General features: G+C 45.1%; 1 protein-coding gene across 1 annotated transcript; it reads left to right on the forward strand.

Annotated features, from left to right (window-relative positions):
- Positions 1-17,687: 17,687 nt before the first annotated feature.
- LRRC30 (leucine rich repeat containing 30) lies at positions 17,688-18,593 on the forward strand (the record flags this gene model as incomplete). Its single annotated transcript, XM_082700018.1, has 1 exon — positions 17,688-18,593. One exon carries the CDS (start codon positions 17,688-17,690, stop codon positions 18,591-18,593), a length of 906 nt encoding a protein of 301 aa, XP_082556144.1.
- Positions 18,594-19,193: the final 600 nt, after the last annotated feature.

Consider the following 19,193-nt stretch of genomic DNA (forward strand, 5'->3'; position numbering starts at 1 on the left):
GCAGAAGCAGCTTTGTGATGAGCACATATGAGCTGCCAACGCACCTTCACATTCTATTCCAGCTGCCCCAACACACTCCAACCGTTGCTCCCAGGATCCCACAGCAAAGTGCTAGCACCTTTCCATATGAAGCAAAAGAACATGCATGTGTATACATGTGCATACACACATACACGTGTGGCCCAGAAGATTACAGAGTGCCAACTTGTTAACATTTCTCAAAAAATTCCATTCTCCACCTGGTACCAAATATTCAGACTAAAATATCCAGATTTTAAGCAAGGCTTGACACGTCCATGTCTGCATCCACATCTTTCCCCCTTTGAGACAGCATTAATTTATAGACAATCATTGAATAATGCTTCTTCTTTAAATACTGCCTAGTCTAAGAAATAAGGAGTTCTTTCCATTTAAATTAAAATCAACAAATAATAAATCTCCAGGCTAAAGAATATAGCCGATCAAATGATATGAATATGGCTTAATTTATATTCCTAAGTTCATTTTATGAATTCCTCATTATACTGTACAGAGTTCCATGAGACCTTGCCCTGTGTGGAGAAGTGAGATGGAGAGGGGAGATACGAGAGTGAGCAGTACATGTGCGTGGGTTGTGTCCCCAGTCTTGCAGCTTTCTGTGTATGTTGGAACAGCATCTTAGTTGAGATCCCTTGGAGTAGCCCAGCACACAGCCTATGAGTGTCTTTGGACTCCTATTTGCTTGGCCCTAGGACCAGCCCAGGCAAGCATCTCCTTTGTATTTTAATCCTCAGGACCAAATTCTCTCTATTAGTTCCATGGGGAAGATAAATCTTAACTCCTTTTGCTAATAAATGTAGTTAGCATTCTGAGGGCAGTTGAGTCTATGCGAAGCCTTGTGCAAAGCACGGTGCATGTGCCCACTCCTTTACTGGTTACATTGACCTGAGAGATAGGTGGCTTGGCCATCTCCATTTCACATAGGAGGAAGCCGAGACTGAGAAAGAGTAAACAACTTGTCCAATGTGCTGTAGGACAAAAGATTGTAGGACCTTATTAAAATCTAGATTTGTCAAACACCAAAGTCCTTTCTCTCAACTATTAATTTAGACTAACCTGGTCAAACTGAATAGGTCCATTTAAGCATTTCCTAACTGGCTAAGTAGCATCAATCAGAGTGATGTATTTTTTAAAAAGTGCACTAATTAATGAGACTAATAATAACTTCAATCTGTGCAGTGAAGTCTTGTTTACAATGAGTAAACACAACTGTTATCCACTGGATCACCCCAGAACCCTCTAATGTGGAGGGCGTCCCCACTTGAGGTTCAGAGGCTGAGCGAGAGAAGGCAAGTTCTCTGGGAAATCAATGGAAGAGCTGGTTCTGAAAGCCAAGTTTCCCCATTACAAACTAAATTTTCCATCCAGCTCCCAAGGTCATGATGACACATTTCCTCCAGTGTCTTCTGGGAGGAGTGGAAGAAGTTTTGGGGCTCCACATCAATACCAGCTGTTCTGTCTGCCACCCAGATTCTCCTTTTCCTTACCCAAAGCTCATTTTCCCCCTTAACATACATACATACATACATTTATTTATTTATTTATTTATTTCAGAGACAGGATGAGAGAGAGCAAGAGTGAGTAGGGGGAGGGGCAAAGGGAGAGGGAGAGAGACTCCCAAGCAGACTCTGCCTGCTGAGCGAGAAGTCTAACTCAGGGTTTGATATCAGGATGCTGGGATCGTGACCTGAGGCACAAGTTGGATGCCTAACTGACTAAGCCACCCAGGCGCCCCTCATCAATTATATGGAGAGCAGGCAACTATTCTTTTCATGGGGTGATCTCTGAGGCACAAGGCAGGCCATACTTGGCAACCAGAATGAGTTTACCTACTGATTAAAGACTAGAAGTCAGCCAATTATAGTCTCAGTCTTTTTATTCAATTCTGGCTTAAAAGACAGTGTCCCTAGGAAAGGTAGTACTTCAAGGTGTTTTCAGGAAAGGGTCATGTAGGGGAGTGGGGTGTCACTGAACCTGGAGTCAAGAAACAGGTTTAAGTTCAGACCAGGCTTTGCCGTTAGTAGGGACCAGGGAGCATCCCTCACTGGCACCAGATCTTAGTCCAATTATCTATAAATTCAGAGCCAGAGAATCAGAGAACTGGGATTCCCCCCAGCCTTTAGCATGGTAGATTTTTAAGTTTTGTGGTATGTTCTTTGTTGATGTTTAGATCTTTCAACTGTTCTGAATTATCTGATTAGAATCAACAGTGGAAGAGTACAGACTCTTGTTGATGATACACTTTAGGGAGTCTTTAGTGTTGACTGGTTAAAAATACTTTGCTTGGCTCTAAAAAGATAGTTGTGAAACTTTCTGGCAGGACTTCATGTGGAAGAGCCTGACTGTGGTTAGCCTGCTTCAAACGATACGTGTTAAAGTTGCTGAAAACAAAATCTTCCTTGAGTACTCTTTTAAAAAAAGGTGACACCGCGTCAGCTCGATTCTGAGAGCTGTCACTCTCCTACAATAACTTTCAGAAAGGGTACCCTTCCCAAACCCTTCCCAGCTCTTCTCAATAGTCTGTAAACGCTATGTTCTTTTCATATTTTCTCCATGAATGTTCTTTTTTCTTTCCATTTCTTTTTTCTCTCTATTTTCTTTTCCATTCACTCTCGCGCTCTAGTCTACTCTTTGGAAAAATGCCTAGAGCTCAATGTCTTATAGACTTTCAGTAAACAGAGGAATTTTATGGTATAATTGGGGCTAATCTAACTGGTTGATAGATCTGCTGACTCTGTTAAACCTGCAAAATGTCATTCTTGGGATTATGGTAAACCTTGTAATTAGTTAATAAAAAAATCACTGCACTGCAGAAAGTCTACTCAACCTTCCAGCTGCAAAAGCCCTCCCTATCACCCCCTCTTTCTCCTGGCTATGGCTCAAGGACAGTGTCCATACCTTGGTACCTTCTCGTAGTGAATTCCCCATAGATATTGAAGCGTCTATATGTAACAGTAATGCTGGATTGAATAAGAGACAGAGATACACAACCAGATTGGAAAGGGAAGAGTAAGGGAAGGTGAAGCAGAGTCATTCTCTCTCTCTCTCTTTCTTTTTAATTAAGCTTTTTATTTTAAATAGAGCATACGTAACATACTGTGGTCTATTAGTTTCAGGTGGACAATACAGGGATTCCGGATTCACTTTCTTTGCTGCTGACTGCCTGACTTTCCTGCCAGGCTTCCTGTTGTCCATTACATTTGTCCCAATTTCATTTAGGTAAGCCACCTCTGTATTTGTATATGGGAAGGGAGAAGCAAGATGCTGAAAATGATAGCAGCTGTCACTTAAGGGTACATCCTACGATGAGCCAGACTCTGAGCTGAAGCATACAGAGTCCTTACAAAAATTCTTGAATTTGCAGAGAGAAACCAAGGCCCCCGGACGCAAAGCCAGGCCCTCAAGGGAAGAGTTGCTTCACTTCTACTTTTTTTGGAAAAGAGGTAATTTTTTAAAATTGGGAGTCGATTTATAGGGAAGTAATTCTCAAAGGTGAGGAAGAAAACACATGCGTTTGTATCTATTTCAAAAGAACCAGAGCATAAAAGAAACAGAAATGTAATTCCCAAGCTACTGCAAGAAAAACACTAGACTCCCCAGACTGGAAAGAACACTTTTCAAACTGTATGTGAAGAACATTCCCCTGCCATCCTCCCTAGCCCTGCGGCTTCCATCCCTCCCCCCCGACACTTCTCACTAAAAATCAGCACAACCCTTTGGGGACAAACCTAATAGCAGGGTGAGGGGAAGTGGGGGTTGGGAGGGTAAATGAGAAAGGAGAGGCTCACAAAGCAATGGCAAGTTGCTGTTAATTGCAGCGCTATTTCCTAGCAGGACATAGCGGAATTTGTCCAGGACCAGAGTGAAGAAATGATGCCCGCTCTTGTCCTGGGGAACCAACGTCCTTCTCAGGGCAATCGGAGGAGGAGCCTTCCTCGCTGTTGGGGCTCCAACATCTTCCCTTCGGGCTGGTAGTCTCTGGTCTGCTGCTGCCTCCCTGAGATTTTACCTGAAAGCTTTTCTACTTATTGGCAATACAGTTCCCCCGACTTGGTAAATTAATCCTTCCAAATGACAGAGGAAAATATGGCCCTGATTTTGAAGCTCCTACAACAGCTTCCTCCTCCCCCCACGTCTTCTTCCTTTTTCTCTGGGCTCACTTTTCAAATCTTTTCTTAGATTTGTTAATTTTCTTAGATGTTTGTTTGTTTGTTTGTTTTTTTATCTTTCCTTCCTTTCTTGTTTTATGGTTCTCTATGTAAAATGCTGTGTTTTTAAAGAAAATGATAAAATAAAACAGAGGACACGGACTTACAGAAGCCCTTTTACAAATGGGAGCTTGGTTTGAATGCGCTTGGAAGAACATAAGTGCACAGAGGAGGCCCTGGGCTCTAGGGCACTGTCAAGGGCTCTGATGACAAGTTGGCCCTGGCCGCACCTCCATTACCCCTGCATACTGCCTTTCAAGATTTTTCCTCAGCTCATGGGGAAAAGGTGGCTCTTGAGAAATCTTGAATACCAGGTACTCAGTGGCAAAAAATACACCAGATGAGGTGTCTGCAGTTGCAAGATTTTGACCCAGCTTGACCTTGAGCGTGTCACTTAATTTCTCTAACCCCTGTGGTTTCTCGGTTTAGAGGGATGGTCCTTAGAGTTCTGTCAGCTTTAAAGTCCTCCTCATCTGAGGTCTCTGACTGAGTCCTGGAGACATGAGGCAAACCGAGTGTTCTCTTGGCAAAGTTTGATTTGTCAGATAAAATCATGGACAGGAGAGGAATTGACAGCAAACTTCCCTGAGGCCGAGTGAGCATTTCCTTGAAAGGGGGATTAAAGCGCTCAGAAGAAAGGTTCTTCGAAAAGAAGAAAATTAAAAACACTAACAAAAGCCGTTCAAGGAAAGGAGAGGAAGGCAAGTTTTCATGCTGTGAGGAGACAGGTTCCCTGTACTCTTCCTCTGTAACTTCTCTGCTTGGCCAGGGCCTCTAGAGGCCCAATTTTCGGTCTCTTTGGGTCACAAAAGTGAGATTCATGTATTGAACAATCTGAACTTGGTACAAGAATGAAATGGTTTTATTTTCTCCTATTGCTGCCTTCGATGATACTTCTTCCCCTTTCCTGTCGTTTAAAAACAGCTTGGGTGAATTCTTCAGCTCTTTTATTCTGTTTAGGCATTAAAAAATGTCCACTCCAACTTCAAGTTTCAGTTTCCTATTATCTTGCCTCCAACCACTGTGTGATTCTTAGAATTTGCTTCTCATAGGCAGTATAATTTTGACTTACTTAATTATTCATCTTTGATCATTTTTCTTCCACATTCCATTATTTTAAATTTCTTTAAAGATTTTATTTATTTATTTTAGAGAGAGAGTGAGAGTGAGCCTGTAAGTAACGGCTTTAAACCACAACATCAATTCCTCTCACTCAACCCAAGCAAGGTGCATTCCTTATCCAAATCCCCCTTCTGGATCCCAAAAATGTTTTACCACTTTAGTGCCACTTGAAATGGGGGGAATACAATGGAGGGGAATTCAATGGACTGTAGCTAAAATGCCTTACTTTTGTACATTTTATGTTTAAAAAGCCACAGTGTCAACATATCACGAGGTCTCAGCTAGTGCCTTGAAGGCACTCTGGGCAAGTGAGGAAGGGCTAAGCCGTACCAGCTTCACAGGAAATCACCCTCGGCCAGAGAATTCTCCAGAACACCTCAGGTGAGGACAGAGACCCAGCTCTTTTAACTACAGGTTCATGCACAAGCAGTCAGAAGCCTCTGACTCTACACCTGGGTATTTCTCATGCTTATACACAGAGAAGATTTTGAGAGGCAGGAGGAACCATTCTAGACTCGGCCTTTTGGAGCATATTTGCTGCTCAAAGGGCAAATACAGTTACAGGGATGTGACCTGAACCAAACGCCAGAATAAACTGCTCCAATTTACTAAACAAACTGAATCTAAAAACACAAATTGTTACAGAGCCATGAACCACAACAAAGGCTGATTTCTTTCCCTTTCAAAAAACAAAACAAAACAAAAACATATTTGCTTTCTTTCCCATAATGTTTCCATTAATTTTGTTTTTGAGTTTTAAAAAGGTCGGTAGGTATAGTATATGTGATTTTAAGCCAAACTGAGCTGTGCGAAATAAATAAAAAAATAAATAACTCTCTCGTTTTCTTATAACTAAAGTTAAATCTATCCCAAGCTCTCATAGCTGCCTAGAAACTGAACACTCACACAAACCCATTCCTATGAATGCAATTTAAGTGAGTGCTTTTGTAGTAATTTTTGGTTTCAACTCAGTTAAGTTATACAATTTCTCCTTCCTTCCCCTTCGGTTGGTTCTGAGCTGGCTGTTGGACTTCCCACCTAATCACATCGTGGGGCGACCAGACCAGAACCTGGACCACCCACTCTCTGTACTTCCAGCATCTGGACTGGGTGGTGATTCCATCAGTCCTCAGTACCCCAAGCAAACCCCATGCTCAGGAACTGAGCTGGGGTGGCAGGCATTGTACAGGGATTTGCAAAGATGAGGGCTCCCCGCAGTACCCCATGGGCCTGGATGTGAGGCCAGCCTGGTGAGTGTGAGAGCATGAGTCTGCACGCATGAGTAGAGCTTGCAAGAGGATAAGCATGGGAGATGAGAATATGCCACCGCAGGAAAGGTGTTAATGTAGCAATAGAGTTTGCTTAGTTGAACACAATATATAACTGCAAAGCTTGTGAAGCATTTGTAGTACTTAACACTTCTTTCTGTGGGGCGCCTGGGTGGCTCAGTCAGCTGAGTGGCCGACTCTTGATTTCGGCTCAGGTCATGATCTCAGGGTCTTGAGATCAAGGCCCAGGTTCTGTATTCAGGGAAGAGTCATGTGAGATTCTTTCCCTCTGCCTCTCCCCACTTGCACACTCTGGCTTTTTCTCTCAAATAAATAAAAAAGAATCTTTAAAAAAAGAGAGTTCTGGGGTGCCTGGGTGGCTCAGTGGTTTAAGCCTCTGCCTTCAGCTCGGGTCATGATCTCAGGGTCCTGGGATCGAGCCCCACATCAGGCTCTCTGCTCAGCAGGGAGCCTGCTTCCCCCTCTCTCTCTGCCTGCCTCTCTGCTTACTTGTGATCTCTCTCTATCAAATAAATAAATAAAAATCTTAAAAAAAAAAAAAAGAGAGTTCTTTCAATGGGCAGAAGACATGAACGGACATTTCTCCAAAGAACACATGCAGATGGCCAACAGTCACATGAAAAATCCTCAGCATCAGCTCAGCATCAGAGAAATATGAACCAAAACCACAATGAGATACCACCTCACACTAGTCAGAATGGCTAAAATCAACAAGTCGGGAAACAACAAATGTTGGTGAGGATGTGAAGAAAGGAGAACCCTCCTACACTCTTGGTAGGAATGCAGCTGGTATAGCCATTTTGGAATACAGTGTGGAGTTTCCTCAAGAAGTTGAAAATAGAGCTACCCTATGACCCAGCAATCACACTACTGAGTATTTACCTGAAAGATACAAATGTAGTGATCGGAAGGGGCACCTGTACCCCAACGTTTACAGCAGCAATGAGCACACTAGCTAAACTGTGGAAAGAGTCATGTCCATCAACAGATGAATGGATAAAGAAGATGCCATATATACATACAATGGAATATCACTCAGCCATCAAAAGGATGATATCTTACCATTTGTATCCATGTGGATGGAACTGGAGGTATTCTGCCAAGCAAAGTAAGTTAATCAGAAAAAGACAATTAACATGTGGTTTCACTCATATGTGGAATATAAGAAACATCTCAGAGGATCATAGGGGAAAGGAGGGAAAACTGGATAGGAAGAAATCAGAGAGGGAGAAAAACCATGAGAGATTCTTAACTTTAGGAAACAAACTAAGGGCTGCTGGAAGGGACGGGGTGGAGAGATGGGGTCACTGGGTGATGGGCATTTAAGGAGGGCACGGGATGTGATGAGCAACTAAGGAATAACTGAATTCAACCTCTGAAACTAATGAAACATGTTGGCTAATTGCCTTTAAATAAAATAAATTAAAAAAAAATAAAAACGAGACTTCTTTCTATTCCTTTTAATTATTTTAAGAGATACTTAAAATCTATTACAATATTAGATCATTAAATCTTGCAAATATCCAAATGCAAGCTTGTTAGACCCCTGGGGACCTATGGCCAAAGCCATGTATTTTTCTTTACAAGTAAGACACCGGAACAATGAAACTCTCTTCGAACTTACATTGAGCAGAATAATCATTATACAGAGATAGGTCTTTAACTCTGAAGTCAAATAACTCTTTAAAGATGAATTATTCTGAGAAAAGCGACACTGCAGGGGGGTACTTCCCATTTCTTTTCTGTGCCAGTCCTCTCCCTCCCTTGTCTGTCCTGTCCGCTGCTGCTCCTCTCCCCCGTTTGTTTGTTTCTGAGCCTCCACTGCAATGTGCCCGCACTTTCTGCTCCTGCTCCTAGCTCAGCGCAGCCCGCACATGGCCAAACCAGGCTCCTGCCTCCCCCGAACCCTCCTGCACCTTCCCCATCCCTCACACAGCTTCTTCCTCCCTCTGTCTCTTCCTATGGCACCTTAGACAGATTCATTGCAGCCCTTGTAACCATGCATCAAAGTACAGAGTTAGATGGAGAGCAAGAATTCAGTAGGAACTCAGTGGAGTCGGCTTCATCTTCTGTTTTCCCAGTGCTTTTTTCTTCTTTACATTCTTAGGACCTTGTACCCGGCTTGGTAGACAGCAAGCGCTTCATTAATGCTTATCAAATGAATGCAGGAGATGATGTGGCACGAACATACTTGAGCTTGATCCTGGTTACTCTGAGCCAGCTGGAGTGAAGTCTTCAGTTGAGCCAGACCCTTTTACTTTCTGTTCCGTATCCTTCATCTGCTTATTCCAGAACAATTGTATTGTCTCCTTTATTTATGAAAGTTGTTACAATTGACAGTACTGACTTGAATTTTCCTTCATGATTTAAAAAGGCACTATTAATTGTTGAAAGTGGTAGATAGGTATATAGGCATATTATTCTGCTTTTATATAATAAACCTTTTTAAAGCACAATTATTACAGTTATAACATGAGTAGACATCAGAGCAAAAGGTAAAACCTTCATCCACATGCCTAACATCACAACCAATCAATTTCTATTCTTTCCTGCTTTCTTTCAATTCTTGCCCATGTGCATATATAATTTTTATGCAGTTGCAATAATTTATGTAGATTTTCTAGGCATATAGGCATCTTATCATAACCCTCTTTCTTTCAGCTTCTATGCAATCACTTAGAAGTTGGGTGACTACAAGACAATGGTTTCTATGATGATGATGGTGATGACTGTCACCTAACAGAGCTCCAACCCTGGGCCACTGCTGTGTACATTCCATTTCTAATCCTCAGAACAACTCGGTGAGGCTGTAGCCTTGTCGAAAGTCACTAAACCAGTAGAAGAGAAACAATACTTGTCATCCCTAATACTTACCAACTACTCCATTCTAGGCCAGGACCCCAGCTAAGAAGTTTACCAGCTTCATCCCATTTAGTCCTCACAGCCAAGTCACATTATTTTTAAATTGAGGTTTCGAGAGCCTAAGTAATCAGCCTACGTCACACCCCTAAAAAATGGCAAAGCTAGGAACTGACCCTCAGCTTTCTGACTGCAAAGCCCAACTTGTAACCAAGGATTTGAAAGTGATTGTGGACTCGCTCAAATGCACGGCTTCCGCCCCTTTATACTCTACCGTATCACCTTGACAGGGAGGGGGGTGAAAATCTGAAATGAAAACAATAATAGGTAATTGGAGAAATATATATATTTTTTAAATATTCAATTTTTATATATGCATATATTTAAGTATTTTATTTATTTATTTGAAATATATATATATATGTTTTAATATTTTATTTATTTATTTGAGAAAGAGAGAGAGAATGAGAACATGAACGGGGAGGAGGGGCAGAGAGAGAGGAAGAAGCAGACTCACCAATGAGCAGGGAGCCAGATGCGGGGCTTGATCCTAGGACCCTGCAATCATGACCTGAGCCAAAGGCAGGCTCTTAACCGAATGAGCCACCCAGGCATGCCTGATGGAGGAGATTTTTTAAACAAGATTTTATTCTTATTTATTTATTTGAGAGAGAGAAAGAGAGAGAGCAGGAGTGGGGAGAGAGAAGCAGACTCCCCACTGAGCAGAGAAGCCAAATTAGGGCTTGATCCCAGAACTCAGATCATAACCTGAGCTGAAGGTAGATGCTTAACCATCTGAGCCACCTAGGTGCCCCTAAATAAGATTTTAAACTTTTAATTTATGGAATGCATAAGTTAAATACACACCCATGCGTATTTTAAACTCCCTATTGGAGAAGCACACATCTCAGATTGGGACTGAACAAATTGAACTTAGTTCTCTAAGTTCACCGATCTTAGTCTCTCCGCTTCTATTATTTTTTAGCCATTTTTAAATTTATTATCCTAAAATACCTCAATAATTTGAAACTTTTCAAAAGGAGACTTGATCTTTAATGAGCTCTGCTACTCTGGACCAAGCCTATCATATGAAATCTTGTTGCTCTTAAATCCATGACCTTGCTTTCTGTGACAAATTTCACGTGCAGAATGCTGATTTGGTTTGATTACTCCCTCGACTTTTAATCAAAACATCATTTTATTTCCTCTTTCCTTCAGTGCCATTTACACGTACTTTGATGATCAGGACCAAGTGAGCAGGACTATAAAAGCCGTCACTGTCACTCAGCTCCGTGGAGAGACAGGGAGGCGCTGGGAAGACTGAGCTGCGCCAACTGGGGTTCGTTAGCCCAGTGGAGGGATTTCCAGAGAGGAGAAAGTGTGCAATAACAAAATACGTCTCTTTCTGCAAGCAAGCCTTTTTAAAAACTCAGCATTAATTTGTGGGAGGATTTAATAAAACATAGCTGGCCGGCAAGGGTAGACTCAGTGTTTTCTGAGAATTGCACAACACTCGATTTCTCGGACAGGCCGGACCTGTTGACGTTCAGAATCCGGAGTGAAGTGGCCTTGCTGTGGGCTCTGTTTCTGAATGGGTAAATTGAGCAGTGCACTTCTGTAGCAATAGAAGTCAGAGACCGGATGATAAACAAGACAGGTTGTATTTATGTTTCTGGTCACGTGGGCTGCATAGTAGTAGGGGGCAGTAACCCTCTCAAAATAGAGTGAGCTCAATTCATGAAGAAGTCTTAGCAGGGGAGGAGACAGGATTCACAGAATAGGTGCCCTCCTCTGGCCAATCTCCTGCCCTCAAGGATAGCAAACAAGAAGGAGTAAGATTTAGCTCCAGCCCTAGTGAATATATTTATAGTCTGGGAGAGGAGACTGGCATAGAAGCTGGTGATTTCCGTGTGGTCGGGTCTCTAAGCCTCAGTACAGTTGAGATGTGGGGCCAGATAACTTCATGGTGGGGCTGTTGTCTCCACGATGGGATGTTAGCAGCGTCCCTAGCCTCTACCCATGAGATTCCGGTGGCACCTGTCCAACCCCACGGCGGACAGCCAAACCTAGCCTCAGACGTTCCATGTGTCCCCCGAAGGCAAAACTGCCCCAGTTGAGAACCACTGCTTTGGGGGGCAGTGAGCACTGTGTGTGGCAAGGACAAGGCCAGGATGCTTTAGGAGGGGAGGAAGGATGCCCAGGCAGCCTTGGAGTCAAATAGGGTTGTCATGAAAGCTCCCTTGAGTGACACTGTGTCTCGTGGGAAGCAGGAGTGGTGCTAGCATGTGAAGTAAGGGACCCACGTAACAAAGGAGCCTCATCCTGAACCCTCAGAAGGTATGCAGGCCCATCAGCCGCTACCTTGGTATTGCTGAGAAGTCAAGGGTGTGTGTGTTGGGGGGTGGATCGTAGGGCATGAGACTATGACAGGGCAAGTGTGTGACCATGGGCTGTGAGAAGCATCTGTGGGCCCAGGTGTGCCATTGCTGGGCCTGTAAGCAGCTGGTTGGTAGGAATAGGCTTCTGGAACATTCTGGCCACAGTGCCAAGCATGGATTGCAGTGGGCTCTAGAACGCACCAGGTGCTGTACTACTCACTTCAGTTACTCCAGTCGGTCCTCACAATAGGCCTGGGAGAAGGAAGCATAGTGATCCCATTTATGGGCAAGGACATAGAAAGGCCAGACCTCCGCACTTCATGCTGGGTGTCACGCGGGAGAGGAGGACCAGGACCTTCTGTGAGCAGGTATAGCGGCCTCTTCTGCAAGATGAAACAGGCCTAGCTTGTCTGATAGAGTTTTGTTCAGCACGTGCTGTGATGGAGGTGACGTTAGGGTTTCTGTGATCAGCCCGTGCACACAGCGGGTGGCGGAAGTCCTCCCAGGGACTCGTTAGGCAGACACGGGTCAGTATATAGTCACAGAGAAGCAACTAAAAACAAGCAGGACAGCCAAGTGCCTCCTGCATTGTTTTTTTCCTCACTCGCATCAAAGGTCCATCAGGCCCCAGATGTCTGATCATTTCAGCAAGCATTTATTGGGAGCCTACTATAGCTTCAGCATTGTCCCATGTTTCTGGGGGAGACAAGGAGCTAGAAACCTGAGGATAAATGATTTTGCAAGAGAAGCTTACCTTTGAAAGAAAAGCAGCTCAATTTGGATGTGCCTGAGAATCTGCCCCTGAACTTCTCGCTCTCTAGGAAACTCTGTTTTCCTCTGGAAGCGATAAACTGAGCTGAAAACTTGGGCCAAGGGAAGTTTCTAAGAGATGAAAGGGACCGGGCTAGCCCTGTCACTGTGAAGTTCCTCGCACTTGAGCCCCTGGACGAAGCAGTGGAATTGGCCATCTTCCCCAAGCTCTGGTGGTTCTCAGGCATGGAGCTGTGTTCTCTGTGTCTCATGTGTATATGGGCATTTAATTCCCAAAGCAACCTTATAGGTACTGTGACTGTCTCCTCTTCGCATATGAAGACATGGAAATACAGACAAGCTAAGTAGTTTGCCCACATATAGAGACATGGAAATACAGACACAACCTTTCAGTAATAAAGTCAGGATTATAACCCAAGGTGGTCAGCCACAGCAATGAGGGCCTCTGACATTGACTGCCAGCCTGTCTGCCTCCCGCTGAGCTGGTTGTGAGCTGGAAGGCTGGGATGTGTTCTAATCAGAATAGTAACAGACTACTTTACTAAAAGACCGTGTAGCGGCAAGGAGGGTAGGCACTTGGTAGGAAGAGAACAGAATTTAGTCTAGATAACCCAGGCGTTGATGGTCACTGCCACTAACTGGTTTTGTGACCTGAATCATCATCAGCAAACCCCACCAAAGCTCAGCTGTCTCATCTTGAAAGTGAAGTTAGCAATTTCACCCTCTCACATCATTTAAATGTGAGATAGACTATCCAACAGGGTCTAAAACAGCCCCCGACACTAAGTCAATACTCTCTAAGTAAAAGGTGAGTGAAAGATGAAAGAGGGGTGCTTCCTGAACATGGGTTTGACTGGCCTCGAAAAAAAAGTGTTAAGTTCATGAACAAGGGCATAATAAAAATAAAAAACACGCAGTGTATTCAGTAAACAGGCAGCAGGCATGGGTGTGCATGTGTGTGTTGGGGCCATTGACCCTGAGGTCGTACCATGTACCATCACCATCCAGGGGGTCATAGACCATTAATAACCATGTGTTATTAATGTACTTAATGTTATTAACCATGTAAGTAGCTGTGTTACGTACGTCGGGTTTCCCCATTACATGTATGTTACAGATGCTTAACCACAGGCTGTTCTGAGACACAGCCTCTCCGCAGATGGTTGCAAACTTAGCGACGGGCTGCGTTTGATGCTGAGTGTGTCGGTCTCTGAGTGCACAGCTTGACTTTGCTCTCCCTCCCTGTCCTACTTCCCAGGCTCCCCCCTAACTTACTTGCCCAGTTGTACTCCTCAATAAGACATTAGCCCACAGCTTTGGCCTCAAGCACAGCTTCTGAGGAAACCTGCTCTAAGACCAATTTTTTTTTCTTTTTTTGATAAAAGAAAATACATGGACGTAAATATTAGTGAGAGAAGGAACTACCTTTCCATGGGCAAGAGGCTAACCAGATTGTCTATACTCTTCTATAGTTTCTATTTTAAAATTTTAAATTAGCAAAATGTTGTTTTAACCTACTATTTAAAGGTACACAGTAGTTTCTTCCAAATTAAGAGACATGATATGTAGACATAAGCTGGAAAGCCACAGTGAGAATAAAAAGAATTGTTTTCAGTAGATATACTGTTAGTGTGAATTCAAGGGGCAGCTGTAGGCGCTTTCATAACCTACGGTTTTATACTCTCATCATTTTAATTTTATTTTTTTAAAAACTAGAGACATCATAAATGTTGATTTTCATTCGTTGGAAGAGGAATCAATTAGAATACATAAAAACGTAGTAAACACATTGAGTATACTAAATACATTTCAATTATTCTATAACTTCTTTAGGTGTTAAAGACAATCACACGATTTACCATGATTTGGGATTTCAAAGATCTGCTCAACAAAGCTTTATTTTGAGACTTATTCCAAACCAAATTTCATTCAGAGAGCCTTGGGAAGTCTCTTTTGGCCTAAGTCTGACAAGCAAACTTCATAGTAAATCCTAAAGCCAACAGCATTCCCCGTTACTGTTAATTCTCCAGGGACCAATAGTAACGCAAGCAAAAAAAAAAAAAAAAGTTGCCTTGAATTTTGCATGCCAGAAAAAAAGGTTAAATATCTTTCACTTCCCTAGGGTGGTCTACTTTGCAGTGAGAATCCCACTGGCCTAGTGAGAAGGAGCTGTGGGGAGATCACTGTGCCGTGGCCCATTTCGCAGATGAGGACACTAGCCAGACACAACTTGACCACCCTGGAGGTGGCCACTGGGCAGTCTCTACGTTTCAAAACTTGGAAGAAACAGTCAGCTATTCACGTAGTTCATTCATTTGATAAATAAGAACTTTGCTAGAGAAGAACCGGGCTATTTTAGAAGGAATCAAACTCCTTATGCCAAAGTGTTCTGGGACGACATTTTAACTTTGCTTTTCTTGTTTGTCCTGGTGGGGGGTAGACTGAGAAGGATTAATGCCAATTTATGTAGTTACTTCTATGCATGTAATTATGTAGTCATTTCTTTATCCGTGTTTCTTTCAGTCCTAGCAACTTGAAAACGAAAGTCCTTATCCTGGCCATATTGATTCTGTCTTACTACTGGGCTAAGCCCAGAGTCTTCTTATGGTTCTAGCTTGGGCTGTGGAGTCCGACTAACTGGGTTTGAATTCTGATTATCACATTGACAAGATATATTATTATTTGAATTTGGGCAAGTGACTTGATTGTGCCTAAGTAGCTTCTCTATCCTCCCTTCCTTATCTGTAAAACTGAGATGATTTTAATGCCCATCCTGCACGGTAACTAGTGTTATGCCTTAAAAAAAAAAAAAAAAAAGATATTATTTATTTGAAAGGGAAGGCGAGAGAGCCCAAGCAGGAGGAGCAGCAGAGGGAGAGGGAGAAACTGACTTCTCACTGAGCAGGGAGCCCCATACAGGACTCCATCCTGGGACCCAGGGATCATGTGTCTAAGGCAGAGGCTTAATCGATGGACCCGCCACGTGCCCCCCTAGTGCCATGCCTTTCACAGAGTAAACATGTGGTAAACGTTGGATATTGATAAGTATTTCAAAAGCATTTATTGGAAAAGAACAAGAGGAAAGAGGGGGTTACCACGAAGAAGAAAGCTGTCAATTCTTGCCAGGACCATCTCAGCTCCCATATTTCGGGAACCCTAAATAATTTCTCATGCTCGTGGAGGGAAAGAGGGAAAGAGGGAAAGAGGATGCATATCTAATTTTATAACAGCAGAACCCTGTTGTCAGATAAAATCATATAAGGCATAACATGCTTCCCAAACTTAGGATACAAATTTAGCCCATTACCTCCCCCTACCCCAAACCCGCCCCAGGTAATAACCAGAATACTCAAGAACTCCATTTTTAAAAATGCCCAAAGTATCCACCTTTGTTCAAGAATCCCAGGGGTCTTGTTGGGTCAATGCCAAGTGGAGGGAGAAATAGCCTCACCTCGTTTTGCACCTCCCACTGCTCCCCCTGTCCAGGGTGTGGAGGGACCTGCAGATCCCCCGGGCGGTGTGCAACTGGGGCTCAGCTCCCACTCCTGGCTTGGTGGTCACAGCTCTGAGAGCACGGTCATAGGACCAGCATCGCTCTCCAGGATATAAACGGCTGTGCCAGCTGCCAGCAAAAGCCATATGTTTCCGAACCAAGCCAGCCTGCGCTCCAGACCACAAGCCCTTTCTTTGAACCTGGGTCCTCACCCTTGCTATCCCTCTCCTTAATCACGACCTATGCAAATGTGTCCGCCTCCTCCTCCAATGTTTGCCAGGGCTGCCATAGCTAAGCACCACATACTGAGAGGCTGAAACAACACAAGTTTATTTTCTCATCCTTCCGGAGGCTGCAAGGCTCAGATCAAGGTGTCAACAGGATTGGTTGCTTCTGAGGCCTTTGTCCTTGGCTCACAGATGGCTGTCTCTTCCTTGTGTCCTCACATAGCCTTATCTCCAAATACAGTCACATCTGAGGTACAAGGAGGTCGGGGGTGGTTAGGACTTCAATATTTGAAATTTGGGGGGGACACAGTTTTCAGCTCATGATGCCAATAGTTAACCCTACATACTTAGAGGTATAAATGAACCATTTTAATTCAAGAAAGAGTGTGTTGAAGGAGGGAGGAAGAGGGGAGAGAGAGATTGATTGGTTGGTGTGTTCCAGGGAGGTGATCCACACTGCTCTTCAAGGACAACAGGCATCCCGTGCTAACCTTACTAAGGCAGCCACTCGAACATGTAAAGCGTGTCTTATTCCATCCAGAAGCCCAGAGTGAAGCAGAGGACCGCAGAGCGTCTCTGGTTGAAATGAACATGGCGGGGTCTGGGCCCCTTCATCCTCTCCTCATGGAGTCACCTGTGACAAGCGCCGTGCAGAAACCTTAACCCTGGGGGAGGACTGCAGGTGTCCAGGCTCCTCCCATGACTTTTTCACAACTGTGCAACTCATCAAAGTTTGAAAACAGGTGTGTGCCATATCATCTGACCATCGCGGCTTCAGAAACAGAGCTCTGTCACTAGCGTTCATGAAGCTCACGGTCACTCTGAAGGGGTCTGGATGAGTTCCCGTGGCCACGCACACGGTCTGGCCCTTGCACGGTTGGCTTTCTTTCTCCACTTTGCTGCTTTTTGGGGATGGGCTGCTTTATCACCTGCTCAGCTCCAATATCCAAGAAAAGCTGAGAAGGCTAAGTTAGGTGCAGCCTCCCCGTGACCTCTTTGCACACACACCAGGCCAATAAAACTGGGGCCGAATGACAGTGACAGCTGCCTTGTGGCAGTCAGAGGGACTTGAGTGGTTCAGTTCCGCAGTCTCAGGGACGAGCGTATCATTACAGTCCGGCTGTTCTGAGAGAGGCCACCTAAACCCACCCTCGGGGCTGGACCACGGCGGGACGGCTCGGGCCCCTGCAAGGCCCTGCTGAGACCCCTCTGTGAGCTTCCTGCCAGCAGCAGCTCAGCTTTCGGCAGGTGGGGACCCCCTCCCTGCCTCTCCAGAGGCCAGTGAGTGGAAAGGAAGGAAGATGGGAGCCAAGCAGTCAAGGGCTTGCTGCAGGGACAAGGGCCCCAGGGGGATGGTCCTGCTCCGAGGGAGGCAGCCCTTCTCCTCGTGGGACGACAGTCTGCTCTCGGGAAAGGACCCCCGGGCTCTGCTGAAGCGGGGCATGCGTCACGTCAGCTTCAGCCTGGTCACCAAGGGCATGACGGACGTCCCCGACTTTCTGTGGAGCTTGTCTGAGGTCCAGAAGCTCAATCTGTCTCACAACCAGCTCAGGGCTCTCCCGCCCGATGTGGGGAAGCTGAGCCGGCTGGTGGTCTTGAATCTCTGCGGGAACCGCCTGCGGAGCCTGCCCCGGGAAATCAGCCTCCTCAAGAGCCTCAAGGTCCTGTTCGTGAACATGAACTGCCTGACCGAGCTGCCCGCCGAGTTGAGCGCTTGCAGAAGCCTGGAGGTCCTGAGCTTGTCCCACAACTGCCTCTCCCAGCTTCCCGCCAGCTTCGCCGACCTCTCCAGGCTGCGAAAGCTAAACCTGAGCAACAACTACTTCGCTCACATCCCCGTCTGCGTGTTTGCGCTGAAGGAGCTGGATTTCCTGCACGTGGGTTCTAATCGCCTGGAAAACATCGCCGAGAGCATTCAGTGTCTGGCCAGTCTGCAGATCTTCATCGCCGAGAGCAACAACATCCACTCCTTCCCGCGGTCGCTCTGCCTGCTCACCAGACTGGAGCTGCTGAACTTGAACAACAATGACATCCAGACCCTCCCGGACGAGCTCTACCTGCTGTGGAGACTGGGGCGGATTGCTTGGAATCCTATGGACAAAGGGCTCCACATTTCCCATAACCCGTTGTCCAAGCCTCTGCCGGAGCTGGTGGAGGGGGGCCTGGAGATGCTCTTCAGTTACCTGAAGGACAAAAAACACAACTGACTGGGCCCCAGAGGCATGGTCCGGCGCCAGCTCATGGACACCTGTCCGCTGGGTACTGCTCTGGTCTCAGCTTTCTGCTCTAACCGTTCATGTTGGTCAGTGCTTGCGTTCAGATTTGCCGAGTGGTATGGAACCCTCATTCTATGGAGGTGTTTGCTTTGACCTCTGTGTGTGCCTAAGAAGCCCCCTGATGTGATGTTCATCTCATCCCAAACATAAATGGAAACAGGTCTTCGGTTTTCTCTGAAGAGAAACCATTCTGATTCTTCCGATGCGCCGCGGGATTCAGCCCTTGGAAGAGTAGGCAGCAGGTCTGATCGATGGAACTCAGAAGTCAGGTATTTGCTAAGGATGTGCTGTGGGCCAAGTATGGTATGAGACACTAACACCATCTGGTTTCAACCCCTGAACTGGCAGGGGGCCATCAGAGAGCTGCAGTGAGGAGTGCTCCTAGGTCAGCCTCGATCAGACGTTACTGGGGACCAAAGAGCAAGCTGGAGGACTGCTCTGCTGGCAACGACCGCGTCGGGCAGAGCTTCCCCACCCCGAGTTCTGGGGGAAACAATCTTAAGAAATCTGTCTCTAAAATGACTGTAGAGC

The sequence above is a fragment of the Mustela nivalis genome (genome assembly GCF_964662115.1).
Source record: "Mustela nivalis genome assembly, chromosome: 14".
NCBI lineage: Eukaryota > Metazoa > Chordata > Mammalia > Carnivora > Mustelidae > Mustela > Mustela nivalis.